This window comes from Capricornis sumatraensis, chromosome 1 (assembly GCF_032405125.1).
Source record: "Capricornis sumatraensis isolate serow.1 chromosome 1, serow.2, whole genome shotgun sequence".
Lineage (NCBI taxonomy): Eukaryota > Metazoa > Chordata > Mammalia > Artiodactyla > Bovidae > Capricornis > Capricornis sumatraensis.
Genome location: NC_091069.1, coordinates 7,525,725 through 7,541,584, shown reverse-complemented (window position 1 = coordinate 7,541,584; position 15,860 = coordinate 7,525,725). Strand labels below are relative to the sequence as shown.

Genomic DNA, 15,860 nt, shown 5'->3' with positions numbered 1-15,860 from the left:
GCTCTGGGGAAGCAGGGCCCAGGCAGCTAGTTCCAGTGTGGTGGCCCAGAAAGCAGTGCTTGACTCAGGGCCAAGGCCCCCAGGGGCTGAGCTGTGTCCCCACGCTCACTCCCAAGACACTGTGTCCCTTTGCCATTGAGAAAGTGTCACTTCGGGGAAGGCCAGTGGCCGGTTTTCAGAAGCAGCAGCCAGTTTGCAGAATGGCCCTGTCAGCTGCTGAGCAGGGCTGGCTGGAAGGGTGGGTGTGCTGACCGCCAGCCTTAGACACCAACTTCTCGGGCCTGGGGGTGGGGAACAGGGAGCCTGGCTTCCTTCGCCCTCATTCTGAGGCCCAGCCCCCACCCCACGCCATTAGATCCCCCTTACTTTCCTTAGAGCTGCAGACAGATCTATAATCCTCTCAGGACCTAGAGAGTCTCAGGGGATCAAGGGTGGGGGTGGACACTCCTCCCCCAGGCCCTCTTACACCTTTGGAATGCAAAGCCGCTCAGAGCCTCTCTGCTGGCCCAACACCCACCCTGCATTCCATCTCATCCCACGTTGCCACTGGTGGCCTCAGTTCAGTTCAGTGGCTCAGTCGTGTCCAACTCTGCGACCCCATGGACTGCCGCACCGCCTAAGCTGGTGGCCTGGGCACTGTCTGATCCTCGCCCAGCAGAGGGGCAGGCGTGGGTTGGATGGTCCAGTCAGTGGCAGCCCCTGGACTGGAACTCAGGTGTCCTCTTGCCTGCTGGGACCCTGCTGGGACACAACTTGTAGGCACCTTGTAAACAGCAGGTTTCTGAAAAGAAATTGAAAGGGGACGGCTCAGATAGAAGCCTTGTAGAGATCAGGACTGGCTAATCCTGGATTAGCTGGGGGGTGGGGAAAGGGATGGCTCCAGGATGTGGGGCAGAGACAAGGCGGCCCCACCAAAGGACAGAAGTGAGACGGGGGGTGGTGTGGAGAAGGGCTGGGGGCTACATTGGGTTTTCTCTGGGTGAGGTCAGGGAAGGACGGGAGGCCAGAATTCTGGTTTTCTCTGGGCAGAGAAGGGTTAAACGTTCTTGGGCTTCCCAGGCTTCCGCCTCTCTCCCCTCCTGAACTTTTTCCTCTCCAGCCTTGGCCTCCGTACCCAGAGCCACCAGCCACCCTTGCGCCCTGCCCCGGGTCATCATGGCCTGCCTGAGTCCCTCACAGCTCCAGAAGGTAGGGGCCTGCCGGTTGGGAGACCCCAACGGTCAGATAAATATAAGGGGCCCCTCAAAACTTGAACTAGTCCAGGAAACTTGACCCCGCCCCGTTGTATTTTTCGGAACGGGAAACTGAAGCCCAGAGTGGTCGGTTCACAGCCACGACCCCTAACTTCTGCACACACAGCCAGGGGCCGTCCAGGTCACCGCACCCGCAGTGGTGGGGGAACGTGTAGGTGACAATACCAGGCTAAAACACAGGGTCTTGAGAGCTGGGGGTCGGGGTGGGGCCGAGGGTCTGGGAAGCGGCGGGCTGGGCCGGGCCGGCTGAGCCCACCCCTCACCCAAGGCGCTTGGCTGCGGAACCAGCCGCGGGCGTTCCAGCGAGCCTGTGTGCTAAGTCGCTTCAGTCTTGTCCCAGTCTTTGCGACCCTACGGACTGTATCCCACCAGGCTCCTCTGTCCATGGGATTCTCCAAGCAAAAATACTGGAGTGGGTTGACATGCCCTCCTCCAGGGGATCTTCCGGACCCAGGGATCCGACCTGCATCTCTTAAGTCTCCTGCATTGACAGGAGGGTTCTTTACCATTAGCGCCACCTGGAAAGAGCTAAGCCTTGGGAATTAGAGCGACGGAGACGTTTGAAAAAAAAAAAAAAACTGACCCTTGTGGTTTGTTCCTGGTGGCAAGAGGAAAATACGAAAAAAAAAAAAAATTACAGAAAATCTCAAAAAAGAAAATTAAAACATCCCATACATTTCTTGGATATGGCAACCCACTCCAGTATTCTTCCCTGAAGAATCCCATGGACAGAGGAGCCTGGTGAGCCGCACAGTCCATAGGGTCGCAAAGAGTCGGACACGACTGAAGCGACTGAGCAAGGGCGCACGCGTACATTACCTACGCTGAGACAGTATGTTGGTATACAGCCCTTGAATCGCTGAAAGGTCCGGGGAATTCCCCGATGGTCCCGTCGTTAAGACTTGGCCTTTCCACTGCGGAGGGCACAGGGTTTGATGCCGGGACTGGGAATTAAGACCCCGGAAGCCGCACTGTGGGGCCAAATAAAATCAAAGGTCCATCACAATTATTGTTGTGTCTGACTAGGTTGTGTACGACTCTTTGTGACTCCAAGGACTGCAGCACACCAGGCTTCCCTGTTCTTCACTATATCCTGGAGTTTGCTCAAACTCATGTCCATTGAGTTGGTGATGCCATCCAACCATCTCATCCTCTGTCATTCCCTTCTCCTGCCTTCAATCTTTCCCAGCATCAGGATCTTTTCTAATGAGTCAGCTGTTTGTATTGGGTGGCCAAAGGATTGGAGCTTCAGCTTCAGCATCAGTCCTTCCAATGAACATTCTGGTTTGACTTCTTTTAGGATTGTTTGATCTCCTTGCTGTCCAAGGGACTCTCAAGAGTCTTCTCCAGCACAATTCGAAACCATCAATTCTTGGGTCCTCAGCCTTCTTTATGGTCCAACTCTTACATCCAAACGTGACTACTGGAAAAACCGTAGATTTGACTAGACAGACCTTTGTCTGCAAAGTGATGTCTCTGCTTTTTAACATACTGTCTAGGTTTGTCATTGCTTTTCTTCCAAGGAGCAAACATCTTTTAATCTCATGGTTGCAGTCACCATCCACAGTGATTTTGGACCCCAAGAAAATAAAATATGTCATGGTTTCCACTTTTTCCCCTTCTATTTGCAAAGAAGTCATAGGACTGACTGGATGCCATTGATCTCAGTTTTTTGAATGTTGAGGGTTAAGCCTGTTTTTCACTCTCTTCTTTCACCCTCATCAAGAAGCTCTTTAATTCCTCTTCACTTTCTGCCGTTAGAGTGGTATCATCTGCATATCTGAGGTTGTTGATATTTCTCATGGTAATCAGCTGACTCATTAGAAAAGACCCTGATGCTGGGAAAGATTAAAAGCAGGAGAAGAAAGGGACGACAGAAGAGGAGATGGTTACATGCATCACTGAAGCAATGGACATGAATTTGGGCAAGCTCCAGGAGATGGTGAAGGACAAGGAAGCTTGGTGTGCTGCAGTCCATGGGATCACAAAGACTCTGACACGACTGAGGAACTGAATAGCAAATCTTGATTCCAGCTTGTGATTCATCCAGCTTGGCATTTCACATGATGAAGCAACAGTTAGAACTGGACATGGAACAACAAACTGGTTCCAAATAGGAAAAGGAGTACGCCAAGGCTGTATATTGTCACCCTACTTATTTAATTTATAAGCAGAGTACAGCATGAGAAACACTGGGCTGTAGAAAGCACAACTTGGAATCAAGATTGCCAGTAGAAATATCAATAACCTCAGATATGCAGATGACACCACCCTTATGGCAGAAAGTGAAGAGGAACTAAAGAGCCTCTTGATGAAAGTGAAAGAGGAGAGTGAAAAAGTTGGCTTAAAGCTCAACATTCTGAAAACGAAGATCATGGCATCCGGTCCCATCACTTCATGGCAAATAGATGGGAAAACAGTGGCTGACTTTATTTTTCTAGACTCCAAAATCACTGCAGATGGTGACTGCAGCCATGAAATTAAAAGACGCTTACTCCTTGGAAGGAAAGTTATGACCAACCTGGACAGCATATTAAAAAGCAGAGACATTACTTTGCCAACAAAGGTCCGTTTAGTCAAGGCTATAGTTTTTCCAGTGGTCATGTATGGATGTGAGAGTTGGACTATGAAGAAAGCTGAGCGCCGAAGAATTGATGCTTTTGAAGTGTGGTGTTGGAGAAGACTCTTGAGAGTCCCTTGGACTGCAAGGAGATCCAACCAGTCCCTCCTAAAGGAGATCAGTCCTGGGTTTTCACTGGAAGGACTGATGTTGAAGTTGAAACTCCAATATTTTGGCCACCTGATGCAAAGAGCTGACTCATTGGAAAAGACCCTGATGCTGGGAAAGATTGAGGGCAGGAGGAGAAGGGGACAACAGAGGATGAGATGGTTGGATGGCATCACCGACTCAATGGACATGGTTTTGGGTGGACTCCAGGTGTTGGTGATGGATAGGGAGGCCTGGTGTACTGCCGTTCATGGGGTTGCAAAGAGTTGGACACAACTGAGTGACTGAACTGAACTGAACTGATTCTTTATATAAGTTAAATAAGCAGAGTGACAATATATAGCTTTGACATACTCCTTTCCCAATTTGGAACCAGTCTGTTGTTCCATGTCCAGTTCTAACTGTTGCTTCTTGACCTGCATACAGATTTTTCAGGCGGCAGGTAAGGTGGTCTGGTATCCCCATCTCTTTAAGAGTTTTCCACAGTTTGTTGTCATCAACACAGTCAAAGGCTTTAGTGTGGTCAATGAAGCAGAAGTAGATGTTTCTCTGGAATTCCTTTGCTTTTTCTATGATCCAACAGATTTTGGCCATTTGATTTCTGGTTCCTCTGCCTTTTCTAAATCCAGTTTATACATCTGGAAGTTCTCGGTTCGTAGACTACTGAAGTCTAGCTTGAAGAATTCTGAGCATTACCTTTCTAGCATGTGAAATGAGCACAATTGTATGGTAGTTTGAACATTCCTAGGTATTGCCTTTCTTTGGGATTGGAACGAAAACTGACCTTTTCCAGTCCTGTGGCTATTGCTGCGTTTTCCAAATTTGCTGGCATATTGAGTGCAGCACTTTCACAGCATCATCTTTTAGAATTTGAAATAGCTCAACTGGAATTCCATCACCTCCACTAGCTTTGTTCATGTAATGCTTGCTACATGCAAAGTAGTCAAGGCCCACTTGACTTTGCATTCCAGAATGTCTGGCTCTAGGTACATGACCACACCATCGTGATTATCTGGGCCATTAAGAACTTTTTTGGATAGTTCTTCCGTGTATTCTTACAGATGGTAGAACTGCCCATTCAACATGTTTCCCCAAGCTACTACTATGTGCCAGGCACAGTACTGGGACCTTGAACTCCTTCTGTCCCCTGGGCCTTCACACAGCCCTCTGTGGAGGGACAGGTGGGACCCCACTAGACAGCATTTGCCCAAGTTCTTGCAAATTAGAATACTAATTTGTATTTGGCTCTTTTTTTTGTTCTTGTCCAGTCACTTAGTCATGTCCAACTCTTTGCAGCCTCATGGATTGCAGCATACCGTGCTGCCCTGTCCTTCACTATCTCCCAGAGTTGCTCAAACTCATGTGCATTGCGTCACTGATGCCATCCAACCACCTCATCCTCTGTCACCCACTTCTCCTGCCCTCAGTCTTTCCCAGCATCAAGATCTTTTCCAGTGAGTCGGCTCTTCAGTACATTTATTTATTTAGCTGGGCTGGGCTTTAGTCGAAGCACTCGGGATCTTTTATCTTCTTTTCGGTATATGGGATCTTCATTTGTAGCCTATCAACACTTAGTCCTGGCATGTGGGATCTAGTTCCCCCAGCATTGGGAGCAGCGGGGAGTCTTAGCTGCTGAACCACCAGGGAACTCCCATGACTTCTTTTTCTAATCTCACAATATATCTAGAACACATTCCCATGTCAGTAAATATTTTTCTATCACCTGTGTTATATTCCAGGGAGATAAAGCATACTTTGTGTCACAGATTCCCCTGTATACTGGTTTGTTGGATGTCTATCTCCTTTCCTAGACCAGGTCTGGGAGGCAGGCATCATGGATGGCTTGTTGATGACTGAATCTCCAGCTCCTAAAGCCATGTCTGGTGCACGGTAGATGTACAGTCAATGTTGGTTGGATAAATGAATGAGGTTGTATCCCCATGTGACTCAAGCCCACTGGAGGGTTACAGTGGGGACATCTCTGCTTCCACTCCCCTTCATTCAAGCAGCCAACACTCACTGCCCTTCACTGGACATAGGCACCATGGCCAGGGAGGGGGGCAGAGCTACGAACAGGTCGCTAGGTCCTGCCTTCAGACAGCTTCTGGTTTGGGGAGGGGTCAGATCAGTCCTCATGAAGAGCGTTTGAGAATAGGGGGAAGCCTGAGTCTCCTGCCTGTCTGCCTGCAGTTTCAGGAGGATGGATTCCTGGTGCTGGAAGGGTTCTTATCTGCAGACGAGTGTGAGGTCATGCAGCAGAGGATTGGTGAGATCGTGGCCGAGATGGATGTCCCTCTCCACAGTCACACGGAATTTTCTACCCAGGAGGAGGAGCAGCTGCGAGCCCAGGTAGGTGCCTGGAGCAGGTGGGGCTGGGACATGGTCTCTGTTGGGTGGTGAAGCCTAAAACATCAGGTCCCAAGGCCCATGGGTTCAGTTTTTTGGCCTTGCAGCACTGCTCAGCTCTTAGTTCCCCAACCAGGGACAGAACCTGTACCCCCTGAAGTGGAAGCTCAGACTCTTAACCACGAGCCACCAGGGGAGTCCCCCCATCAGCTCATTCTGACACTGAGTCAGGCCTTGAACTTTCTCAAGGCACCAGACTGTGTCTTCTTTGCCTATTTCCTTCACTCCCTACTATGAATTTATAAAGTCAACATTATTGCCCCCATTTTACAGATAAATTAAGGATAATTGAAGTTCAGTTCACATGCCCCAAACTACACAGTTAATCACTAATAGTTCAGTTCAGTTCAGTTGCTCAGTCGTGTCCAACTCTTTGCGACTCCATGAACCGCAGCATGCCAGGCCTCCCTGTCCATCACCAACTTCTGGAGTCCACCTAAACCCATGTCCATTGAGTCGGTGATGCCATCCAACCATCTCATCCTCTGTCGTCCCCTTCTCCTCCTGCCCTCAATCTTTCCCAGCATCAGGGTCTTTTCCAATGAGTCAGCTCTTTGCATCAGGTGGCCAAAATATTGGAGTTTCAACTTCAACATCAGTCCTTCCAATGAAAACCCAGGACTGATCTCCTTTAGGAGGGACTGGTTGGATCTCCTTGCAGTCCAAGGGACTCTCAAGAGTCTTCTCCAACACCACACTTCAAAAGCATCAATTCTTCGGCGCTCAGCTTTCTTCATAGTCCAACTCTCACATCCATACATGACCACCGGAAAAAACACAGCCTTGACTAGACGGACCTTTGTTGGGAAAGTAATGTCTGCTTTTTAATATGCTGTCCAGGTTGGTCATAACTTTCCTTCCAAGGAGTAAGCGTTTTTTAATTTCATGGTTGTGATCACCATCTGCAGTGATTTTGGAGCCCAGAAAAATAAACTCAGCCACTGTTTCCACTGTTTCCCCCATCTATTTGCCATGAAGTGATGGGACCGGATGCCATGATCTTCGTTTTCAGAATGTTGAGCTTTAAGCCAACTTTTTCACTCTCCTCTTTCACTTTCATCAAGAGGCTCTTTAGTTCTTCTTCATTTTCTGCCATAAGGGTGATGTTATCTGCATATCTGAGGTTATTGATATTTCTACTGGCAATCTTGATTCCAAGTTGTGCTTCCTCCAGCCCAGCGTTTCCCATGATGTACTCTGCATATAATAAATATATTAACAACCACAAAACAAATTGTGGTCCAGGCTCAGTAATGGGGGCTCACTCTTACTCATGGCAATGAGCTTCTGCCATCTGGTGGGCATAAAGGGAATCACAATGACTGGAAGGCTTACTACGCAGAAAATGGGGACTTTAGAAGGAAAGGGGGTTTATAGGATGACAGCTTTGCTCCCAACAGTAGGTTTCATTTCGCTGTACTGGCATCCAGCATATCCTCAATATTCACTACTGATACTGTGAAAGACTTTGAAATGGATGTTTAAAAAAGATCGGCAGGTGTCCTGTTCAGCTCTTCTTTACCTGCACTTTTCATTATTTTTTAAGTTGACAATCCTGCAAGTTTTGTGATAACTCAATGATACTTGTCCATAGAAATGGGCATGAACTGGGTCTGGCAGGATGCAATTATTGATTGTCCCCGTGGCTATATCAGTTTTGCATTGATCTCTAAATTCATTTCAGCGTTTCTCATTGCCTATATTTGTGTGGTTCTTGAAATTCTCCTTTGAACATGTAGCTGGTTCCTTTGTGAATTCCTGAGTTTAGTAACATCTTTGACACGCATGTAGCATCATTGTCTTTAATATTATTATCCGTTATAAGATTGAGGGCAGGAGGAAAAAGGGACGACAGAGGATGAGATGATTGGACGGCGTCACCAACTCAATGGACATGGGTTTGGGTGGATTCCTGGAGTTGGTGATGGACAGGGAGGCCTGGCGTGCTGCGGTTCATGCAGTGGCAAAGAGTCGGACATGACTGAGTGACTGAACTGAACTAAAAGGATGCTTCTCAGACTTGTTTCCCTCACTCTGATCCTAGTACAGAGGAGCTGAGAATGTCAGAAAAAACCTTTCAGTTTTCAGTGGGAAGCTGAAAGTTTTCAAAGAACCGCGATGAGTCACTGAGCTGAGCCAGGCAGGCACCTGTGAGAGCAGATGTGTTCAGGTGAGGACGAGGTGGGGCTCTGCCACCTGGGAACCCAGGTAGGGGCATCACTCAACTGTCCTTAAGGCACCACGCGGGGAGGAAGATTATACGTGTGTGTGTTGTGTATATATAGTCTTCTTTCCATGGTGACATAGGCACAATTGAGTGACACCAATGCCCCTACTTGGAAGGAAGATTATGTATACGTGTGTATCGTGCATGGGCTTGCCTGGTGGCTCAGACGTTAAAGAATCTGCCCGCGATGCGGGAGACTGGGGTTCGATCCCTGGGTCAGGAAGATCCCCTGGAGAAGGGAATGGCAACCCACTCCCGTATTCTTGCCTGGAGAATCCCATGGGCAGAGGAGCCTGGCAGACTACAGTCCATGGGGTTGCAAAGAGTTGGACACGACTGAGCGACTTACACTTTCACTTTTACTTTTCATTGAGTCTGTTCATGTATATATGGTATGGTGATCATGTGTGACCAAAGCCACAAGAAAACATGGGACATCCTCCCAGAGCATCATTTTCATATGATGCTAAGAAATTTGAAATGTGATATTAAAACTAACAAGGCGAAGTTATTAAGAAAAAGATTAGTAATAGCTTATATTTAGAGAGCACTTAGCCATGCCCTCACTGAGTGTTTTCTATAATAATAAGGGCAGATATTCGCATGACACCACATTCCAAGGACTGTTCTGGAGCCTTGTGTGTCTGTGTGTACACGTGTGTGTGCACATGTACGTGCTCAGTCATGTCCAACTCTTTGTGGCGCCATGAACTGTAGCCCGCCAGGCTCCTCTGTCCATGGGATTTCCCAGGCAAGAACACTGGAGTGGGCTGCCATTTCCTTCTCCAGGAGATCTTTCCCCACTCAGGCATTGAACCCATACCTCCTGCATTGGCAGGTGAATTCCTTACCACTGCAGCCCCTGGAAGCCCAGTAATAATGAGTGGCAGATATTCACATGACACCACATTTCAAGCAACTGTCCTAGTGATTTCCATATGTTGTTCAGTCACCAACTAAACCACAGGCTCCCTACAACACCTTATGAGATAGGTGGCTTTAATAGCCTGTGTATTTTATGAGGAAACCAAACCCAGAGAGGTTCAGTAATGTGGTTGTGGTCACAGCCCGTCAGTGGCAGAGCTGGGATTTGAACCCCAGTATTCTAGCTCCAGGGTTTCCCAAGTGGCCCAAAGCTCCCTGGGAACCAGGCCTCTTTGATCATGCCATTATCGGGTATGAGTCATGTGATTTATTAAGAGGTTCCCAGGGCGACTTCCTGATGGTCCAGGGGTAAGATTCTATGCTCCCAATGCAGGGGGCCCAGGTTCCATCCCTGATCAAGGAACTAGGATCCCACATTCCGCAACTAAGAGCCCACATACCACGACTAGAAAAAAGATCCCGTGTGTCACAATTAAGACCTGGTGCAGACAAAAACATAAATTAATTAATTAAAAAAAAAGAGGTTTCCAAAAATTTCCATGCTTGTAGCTTCAGACTGTTCTGTCAGGCCCTCGGGTTTGCAGTTTACCATCTGTGTTGCATTGAGCAAGTCTGAGAAGCATCAGTGGAGTCTGCAGCTCTGTGCTGGGTGCAGGGTGGGGGGGGCCTCTGAATCCTCTTCCCTCTCTGCCAGGCCCACCTGTGACCCCGAGATGCTCTCTCAGTCCCTCTGATGTCCCCTCTCCACAGGGCAGCACAGACTATTTCTTAAGCAGTGGTGACAAGATTCGATTCTTCTTTGAGAAAGGCGTCTTTGACAAACAAGGTTTGGAACTGGGGCCCTACACTGGCTAGACTTGGGTGTCTGCCCCCTGGGGCTGGGGGGTTGGTGCACTGAGGCCAGCTGTCTGCGGGTAGCTGGACTCTAGTTCTTCTGCCTTGACCTGTTCTTTGTGCCACAGGAAATTTCCTGGTTCCACCGGAGAAATCCATCAACAAAATTGGCCATGGTAAGCAGGATCTTGGGTGAACCTAAGGTCTGAAGAGTTGGGGGGGCCTTCCCTCAAAGCACACAGTAAGTTAGCAGCCCAAAAGATAGCATTTCTGGGTTCAGGCTCCTCCTTGGGCCCTGCCCTCCATTCCTTCGTTGTAAACAAGCGGAAAGCTTAATGTACGGAAACTAGTGAAGCACATCAAAGTGAAGCCTGACCCTGGGTGTGCAGGCCGAGGCCCGGGAGGGGGCCGGGGACTGGCTCTTCATCTCACCTTTGTCCCGCAGCCCTGCATGCCCATGACCCAGTCTTCAGGCGTGCCACACACTCCCCCAAGGTGCAGGTGAGCAGGGGTGTCGGCGAGGGCGGGCAGGTAGGCCAGATGTGAGTGTGGGCAGGCTGGCTGTGTGACCTCTGCCCCCTTCCAGGCTTTGGCCAGAAGTCTGGGCCTCCGGATGCCTGTGGTGGTGCAGAGCATGTATATCTTTAAGGTGAGCACCCCAGCCTCCCCAGGCCTCAGTTTATCCTCTATAAAATGGGCACAGTGCTTAAACCAGCCCCTCCTTCAAGGGCCACAAGCTGTCTCCCTAAAGAATTACGACTCAGTGGGCAAGGGAACATGAAAATTGGTCTCCCCTGGTTAGGATGCCTGGCATTCCCTTGGCTCTCAGTTACAATTTAGCAGCAGAAGGGAAGGGGGCCCAAGGGCTGCCTCCTCCTTTTGTTGGCTATTGAAATGCCTTGCTCTCAGTTTTCAAGGCCCAGCCTTGCACCACCTCCTCCAAGAAGCCTTCCAACTCCCTTGGGAAGAGAGGACCCATCTCTGACCCTGAAGCCTAGAGGCTTAACTGCTGGTCTGGGCCCCAGTTTCTCCCACTGCCCCTCACTTCTGCCTTGTGTCTTTAAAAACAAACAACTAATTTTATGTTTGGTTGCGTCAAGTCTTTGCTGTGGCACATGGGCTCAGTAGGTGCAGTGCATGGGCTTAGCTGCTCTGTGGCCTGTGGAATCTTAGTTCCCCGACCAGGGATCAAACCCACATCCTCTGCATTGAAAGGTGGATTCTTAACCACCTGACCACCGGGGAAGTCCCCTGCCTTGTGTTCTTGTTAGGCATGTGAGTCTTCTCTTCCCAGAGAAGTTTGAAGGTGTCTGAAGGTGTGTTCAGACTGGGAGCTCCCTGCCAGGCAGGGTTGTTTTTCTCTCTGCAGCCCTCCTGGGCTGGCACAGTAGGTGCTGGGTGCCGATGGGGAAGCCTGGGAGATAAACACCTGTGGCAGGGGCAGGAGCATCCCACTGAGATGACTCAGAGCAGCGCCCCCCCACCCCCTCCCTGCTCTCACCTGGCCCCTCCCCTTTCTTGCAGCAACCTCACTTTGGAGGTGAAGGTGAGCCAAGAGCAGGCTGGGGCCCTGGCAAAGGTCCTGGTGGGAGATCTGGGACATCAATCATTGTCAGGGCCCCAGAGGGACCAGCCTCCTCTGCTGTTTCCAGAGGGAACTGGTGGGGTGGGGTGGGGGGGGTGGTCCCGGAGTCCTTGACACAGTGGTTCCCAAACCTGGTAGCAACCCGCTTGTGGGTTAAAAATGCACATTCCTGGGCCCCATTCTCTGAGATCTTGAGGGAACCAAGGGCCTGGGAATCTGTATTTTACCAAGTTCCCTGGAGGGCTGATTCAGCATAGAAATTGCTGATCTGATTACACACCTGCTGGAATCACAGTTGCCCTTTCCCGCCTCCCTCATGGGCGATGATCCCCTTCTCTCGCATACCTCCAGTGACAGAGGGCTCACTCCCCATGCAGGCAGCTCTTCCCTTCCTGCACAAGCCCAAGTCCTTCCTCTGTAAGGCCCCTTCCTCTCCACCAAGCCCAAGGACAGTCTCCCGAAGGGGGGTGACCATCCTCTCCCTGAGCCGTCTTTGTTGTCTCTTAATCCGGCACCCCCAGCTCCTTCAGCCTTTCCTCCTCCCAGTGTTTTGGGGGGCCCACCATTAGGACACCTTTGTTTAGACACTGGATTGTCAAAGTCTCTCTTAAAGTTTGGTGTTCAGAAAGCACACAGTTCCTTGGGAAAGGCCTAGCACCCACTTTTGTTATTATAGATTCAGTTCCTCTGTTGAGTGGTCCTTCTTGGTGGCCTGGGCCCCAGCATCATGCAGGGGGTGTTTACAAGGGGGATTCTGTGTCTGTCCCTTGCTTTGCACCCAACTTCTCAGTCTTCAGCCCCTGGGGGCTTACACTGGGCCATCTGGTGGCCAAGGTGCCCTTCCTGCCTAAGGACAGTGGCTTGAGTTACCTGCTGCAACGAAACAATAGCCACTGCTTTCTAGGCTGCAGTTACAATGTTGAGCATATATTGCCTCATGGGATTCTTCAGCAGCCTCGCAGTTAGGTTATCATAGGGACTGCTCTATGGTTTAGGAAATTGAAGTTTTGAGAGGGGATCTCTCTTGCCCAGAGTCTCCAGTCCAGGAAGTGGGGAGATTCTAACTGCTCCTGGGAGGACCAAGGAGTGAGTAGAATTGGGGCCCAGGTGAGGCGGGGTGGGGCTTCTCACGCTCAGGTGGGCCTGCTGCAGTCACCCCTCACCAGGACGCCTCCTTCCTGTATACGGAGCCCCTGGGCCGGGTGCTGGGCCTGTGGATCGCTCTGGAAGACGCCATGCTGGAGAATGGCTGCCTCTGGTTTATCCCTGGCTCCCACACAGGTGAGGCCACCTCCCTCTCCCTGCTCACTTGTGCTCACCCTCCATGAGTGTACACGTGCGTGCTCGATCGTGTTGGACTCTTTGCGACGCCATGGACTGTAGCCCACCAGGCTCCTCTATCCATGGGATTTTTTAGGCAAGAATACTGGAGCAGGTTGCCATTTCCTACTCCAGGAGATCTTCCTAACCCAGGGATTGAACCCATGTCTCCTGAATCTCCTGCATTAGCAGGCAGGTTCTTTTCCACTAAGCCATCTGGGAAGCCCCCCGCCCCCATGGGAGAAGGACCTGGAAAAAAAGAGAGGCTGAAGGCCCCACTTTGGCCTGCAGGTGGAGTGTCGAGAAGGATGGTCCGGGCCCCTGCTGGCTTGGCACCTGGCACCAGCTTCCTCGGGTCGGAGCCAACCCGGGATAACAGCCTCTTTGTGCCCACACCAGTGCTGAGAGGTAGGGGGTGCAGAGGGCAGGGAGCAGGGCCTGGAGGTGATGCCCAGGGGGTCTGTGCCTGCTCTGACCTGGGGGCCGGGGAGTCACAGCAGGAGGGAAGGTCGGGCGGGCACTGCGTGACTGACACCAGGGTCCCCCAGGCTGGGCTGGAATCTAATTGCTGCTACTTGCAGACTGTCTCAGAGCAAATGACTGAAACCCTCTGAGCCTGTTTCCCCAAACATAAGTGGGGAAGCCAGTGAGATGTTGTGTGTGAGATGGTGCAAAAGTGCTCAGAAATCCTGGCTGTCAGCACACACTTCCTTTTGATTTTTACATTAGTATTTATTTGGTTGCATTGGGTATTAGTTGTGACGTGTGTGCTCAGGAGTTGCGCATGCAGGCAGCTGCCTCGTGGCATGCAGAAGTCTTAGTTCCCCAGCCAGGGATCGAACTTGCATCTCCTGAATGGGAAGGCGGCTTCTTAACCACAGGACCACCAGGGAAGCCCCACACTCTTTCTTTCAGTAAAGGGAAACCGAGTTCCAAAGCTGTGTTCCCGGGTGAGGCCCCAGCTGGGCTTCTGCCTGGTTCTGGAAATGGCGCAGAAGGCAATGCCACTGCCGAGGCTTGCGAGGGCGCGGGCCACGGTGCAAAGACTTGATCCTGGGGCAACCCACGTCCAACCGCACAGCCTGCAAACTGGGGCAGACTCCAGGCCCCTGAGGTTCCTGGGATGAGGATGGGGACAAAGAAGCCACACCACCGCTTGGAGGGAGGGGATTGCCCACCATGTCCCTTCCTGCCCCGAGTGCTCTCCTGACCTGCTGTGTCCCTGCCAGGGGCCCTCATCCTGATCCATGGAGAAGTAGTGCACAAGAGCGAGCGGAATTTCTCTGACCGCTCGCGCCACGCCTACACTTTCCACCTCATGGAGGCCGCTGGCACCGTCTGGAGCCCAGATAACTGGTAGGTGGCAGGGCTGTTGTGTGCCCCAGACAGCTCCTGAGCAGGCCTGTCCTGGAGGCTCTGGACAGTGCTCTAGCCCAACGTCTTCCCCCTCATCCTCTGCAGGCTCCAGCCGACCCCTGAGCTGCCCTTTCCCCCACTGTACACCTAAAGGCCCTCTCAGGGCCGGGACACGTCCGCTCTCGGGTGAAGCTGCGGGCCACCAATGCCAGCGCCTTGCCCGACCGCCTGGCCTCAACAGGGAAGCCACGTCTCTCCTCCAGGGTTTTCCTCATGCTGGTGTCTCTGCAGACAGGCAGGCACGAGGTGGTGCCTCGCTCTGCTTTTCCCTACCCCAACACAACCTGCGCCGAGAGGCAGCCTCACAGCCATGAAAAGGGTTCTTGCTGCTTCTCTACCAGCTTCTGTCTTCTCCCCTCTCGATCGAAGTCTTGGTTAGTATGGTGGGAGACACTGAATAAACACGACTTCCGAATGCAGCATCTTGATCCTCCTTTCCCAGGCCGCCTTGCTCTCAACACGAGAGCCCTGGTAAGAGGCATCCCATGTGGTCCAGCCTGGTGAGGTGCATGTGATGTGGGTAACAGTACGTGACATTCAGTGGGCATTCGTGGCGCCAGGAGTTTCTGTGCTTACTCACTGAATCCTCACCCCTTTCAGGCAGGCGCTGTGTAGAGAAGCTGACATGCAGGAAGGTTAAGTGATCTAAGTCTCACAGCCATTCAGGTGTTCGGCGAGGTCAGCTGGATGCAGGGCCTGTGCTCTGACCTCTACGCTCCCAGTTCTCCTCTTGGGGGAAAAGAGGACTGGAGCCTGCAATCCAGTCTTAAAGATTCTGGTCGCTTTCCAGCTCAGGCCAGGCCCGGCTCTCTGGGCCCACCAAGGGGCTGGACTAGGGCCTCCACAGGTCCCTCTTCTTGGGCATGCTCGACAGGCACCCAGATCTGCAGGAACAATTACCAAACCCCAAACCTGCTTGGCTGGGATCTGGTCCAGTGGTTGCCAACTGGGGGCCATTAGCCGATTTCACAACGCAGAAGAGCTCTGTCTGGGCCTCAGCATTAAAGCAAACAAACCAACCCACAACTTTTTAAAGCTGAGATTTCACGTAACGATCCATGATTCTAAGCTGCCTTGAATGAGCCCGTCAATAGCCTGTCTCGAGAGTCTGGGCCTGTGGTCCAGCCTAGGTGACCGCTGGCTGGAGCTGGTCCTTACAGGCCCGTGTGCCCTTCTCTTCCCTTCCCCGCCCTCTCTCACTGTGTA

The 15,860-nt window shown here is 51.2% G+C and overlaps 1 protein-coding gene across 3 annotated transcripts; it reads left to right on the top strand.

Annotated features, from left to right (window-relative positions):
- The first annotated feature begins 1,121 nt into the window (after positions 1-1,121).
- PHYHD1 (phytanoyl-CoA dioxygenase domain containing 1) lies at positions 1,122-15,054 on the top strand. 3 transcript variants are annotated; one of them, XM_068972587.1, is made up of 11 exons: positions 1,122-1,188; positions 6,172-6,330; positions 10,250-10,325; positions 10,462-10,509; positions 10,779-10,834; positions 10,920-10,982; positions 11,858-11,879; positions 13,071-13,199; positions 13,530-13,646; positions 14,468-14,594; positions 14,700-15,054. In XM_068972587.1, the coding sequence occupies exons 1-11, from the start codon at positions 1,156-1,158 to the stop codon at positions 14,743-14,745; spliced, it is 876 nt and encodes a 291-aa protein (XP_068828688.1). In that variant the 5' UTR covers positions 1,122-1,155; the 3' UTR covers positions 14,746-15,054. The 3 variants fall into 3 exon arrangements, with proteins under 3 accessions (XP_068828688.1, XP_068828706.1, XP_068828696.1); XM_068972605.1 differs by lacking the exon at positions 10,920-10,982; XM_068972595.1 differs by lacking the exon at positions 11,858-11,879 and having other exon boundaries at positions 13,109-13,199.
- The last annotated feature ends 806 nt before the right edge of the window (positions 15,055-15,860 follow it).

Bases quoted from the DNA above. Each gene is read 5' to 3' on its own strand.
- PHYHD1 (XM_068972587.1), top strand. From the start codon at position 1,156: ATGGCCTGCCTGAGTCCCTCACAGCTCCAGAAG. The intron at 10,326-10,461 runs GTTTGGAACTGG...TTTGTGCCACAG, and splicing joins AGGCGTCTTTGACAAACAAG to GAAATTTCCTGGTTCCACCG. The intron at 14,595-14,699 runs GTAGGTGGCAGG...CATCCTCTGCAG, and splicing joins GTCTGGAGCCCAGATAACTG to GCTCCAGCCGACCCCTGAGC.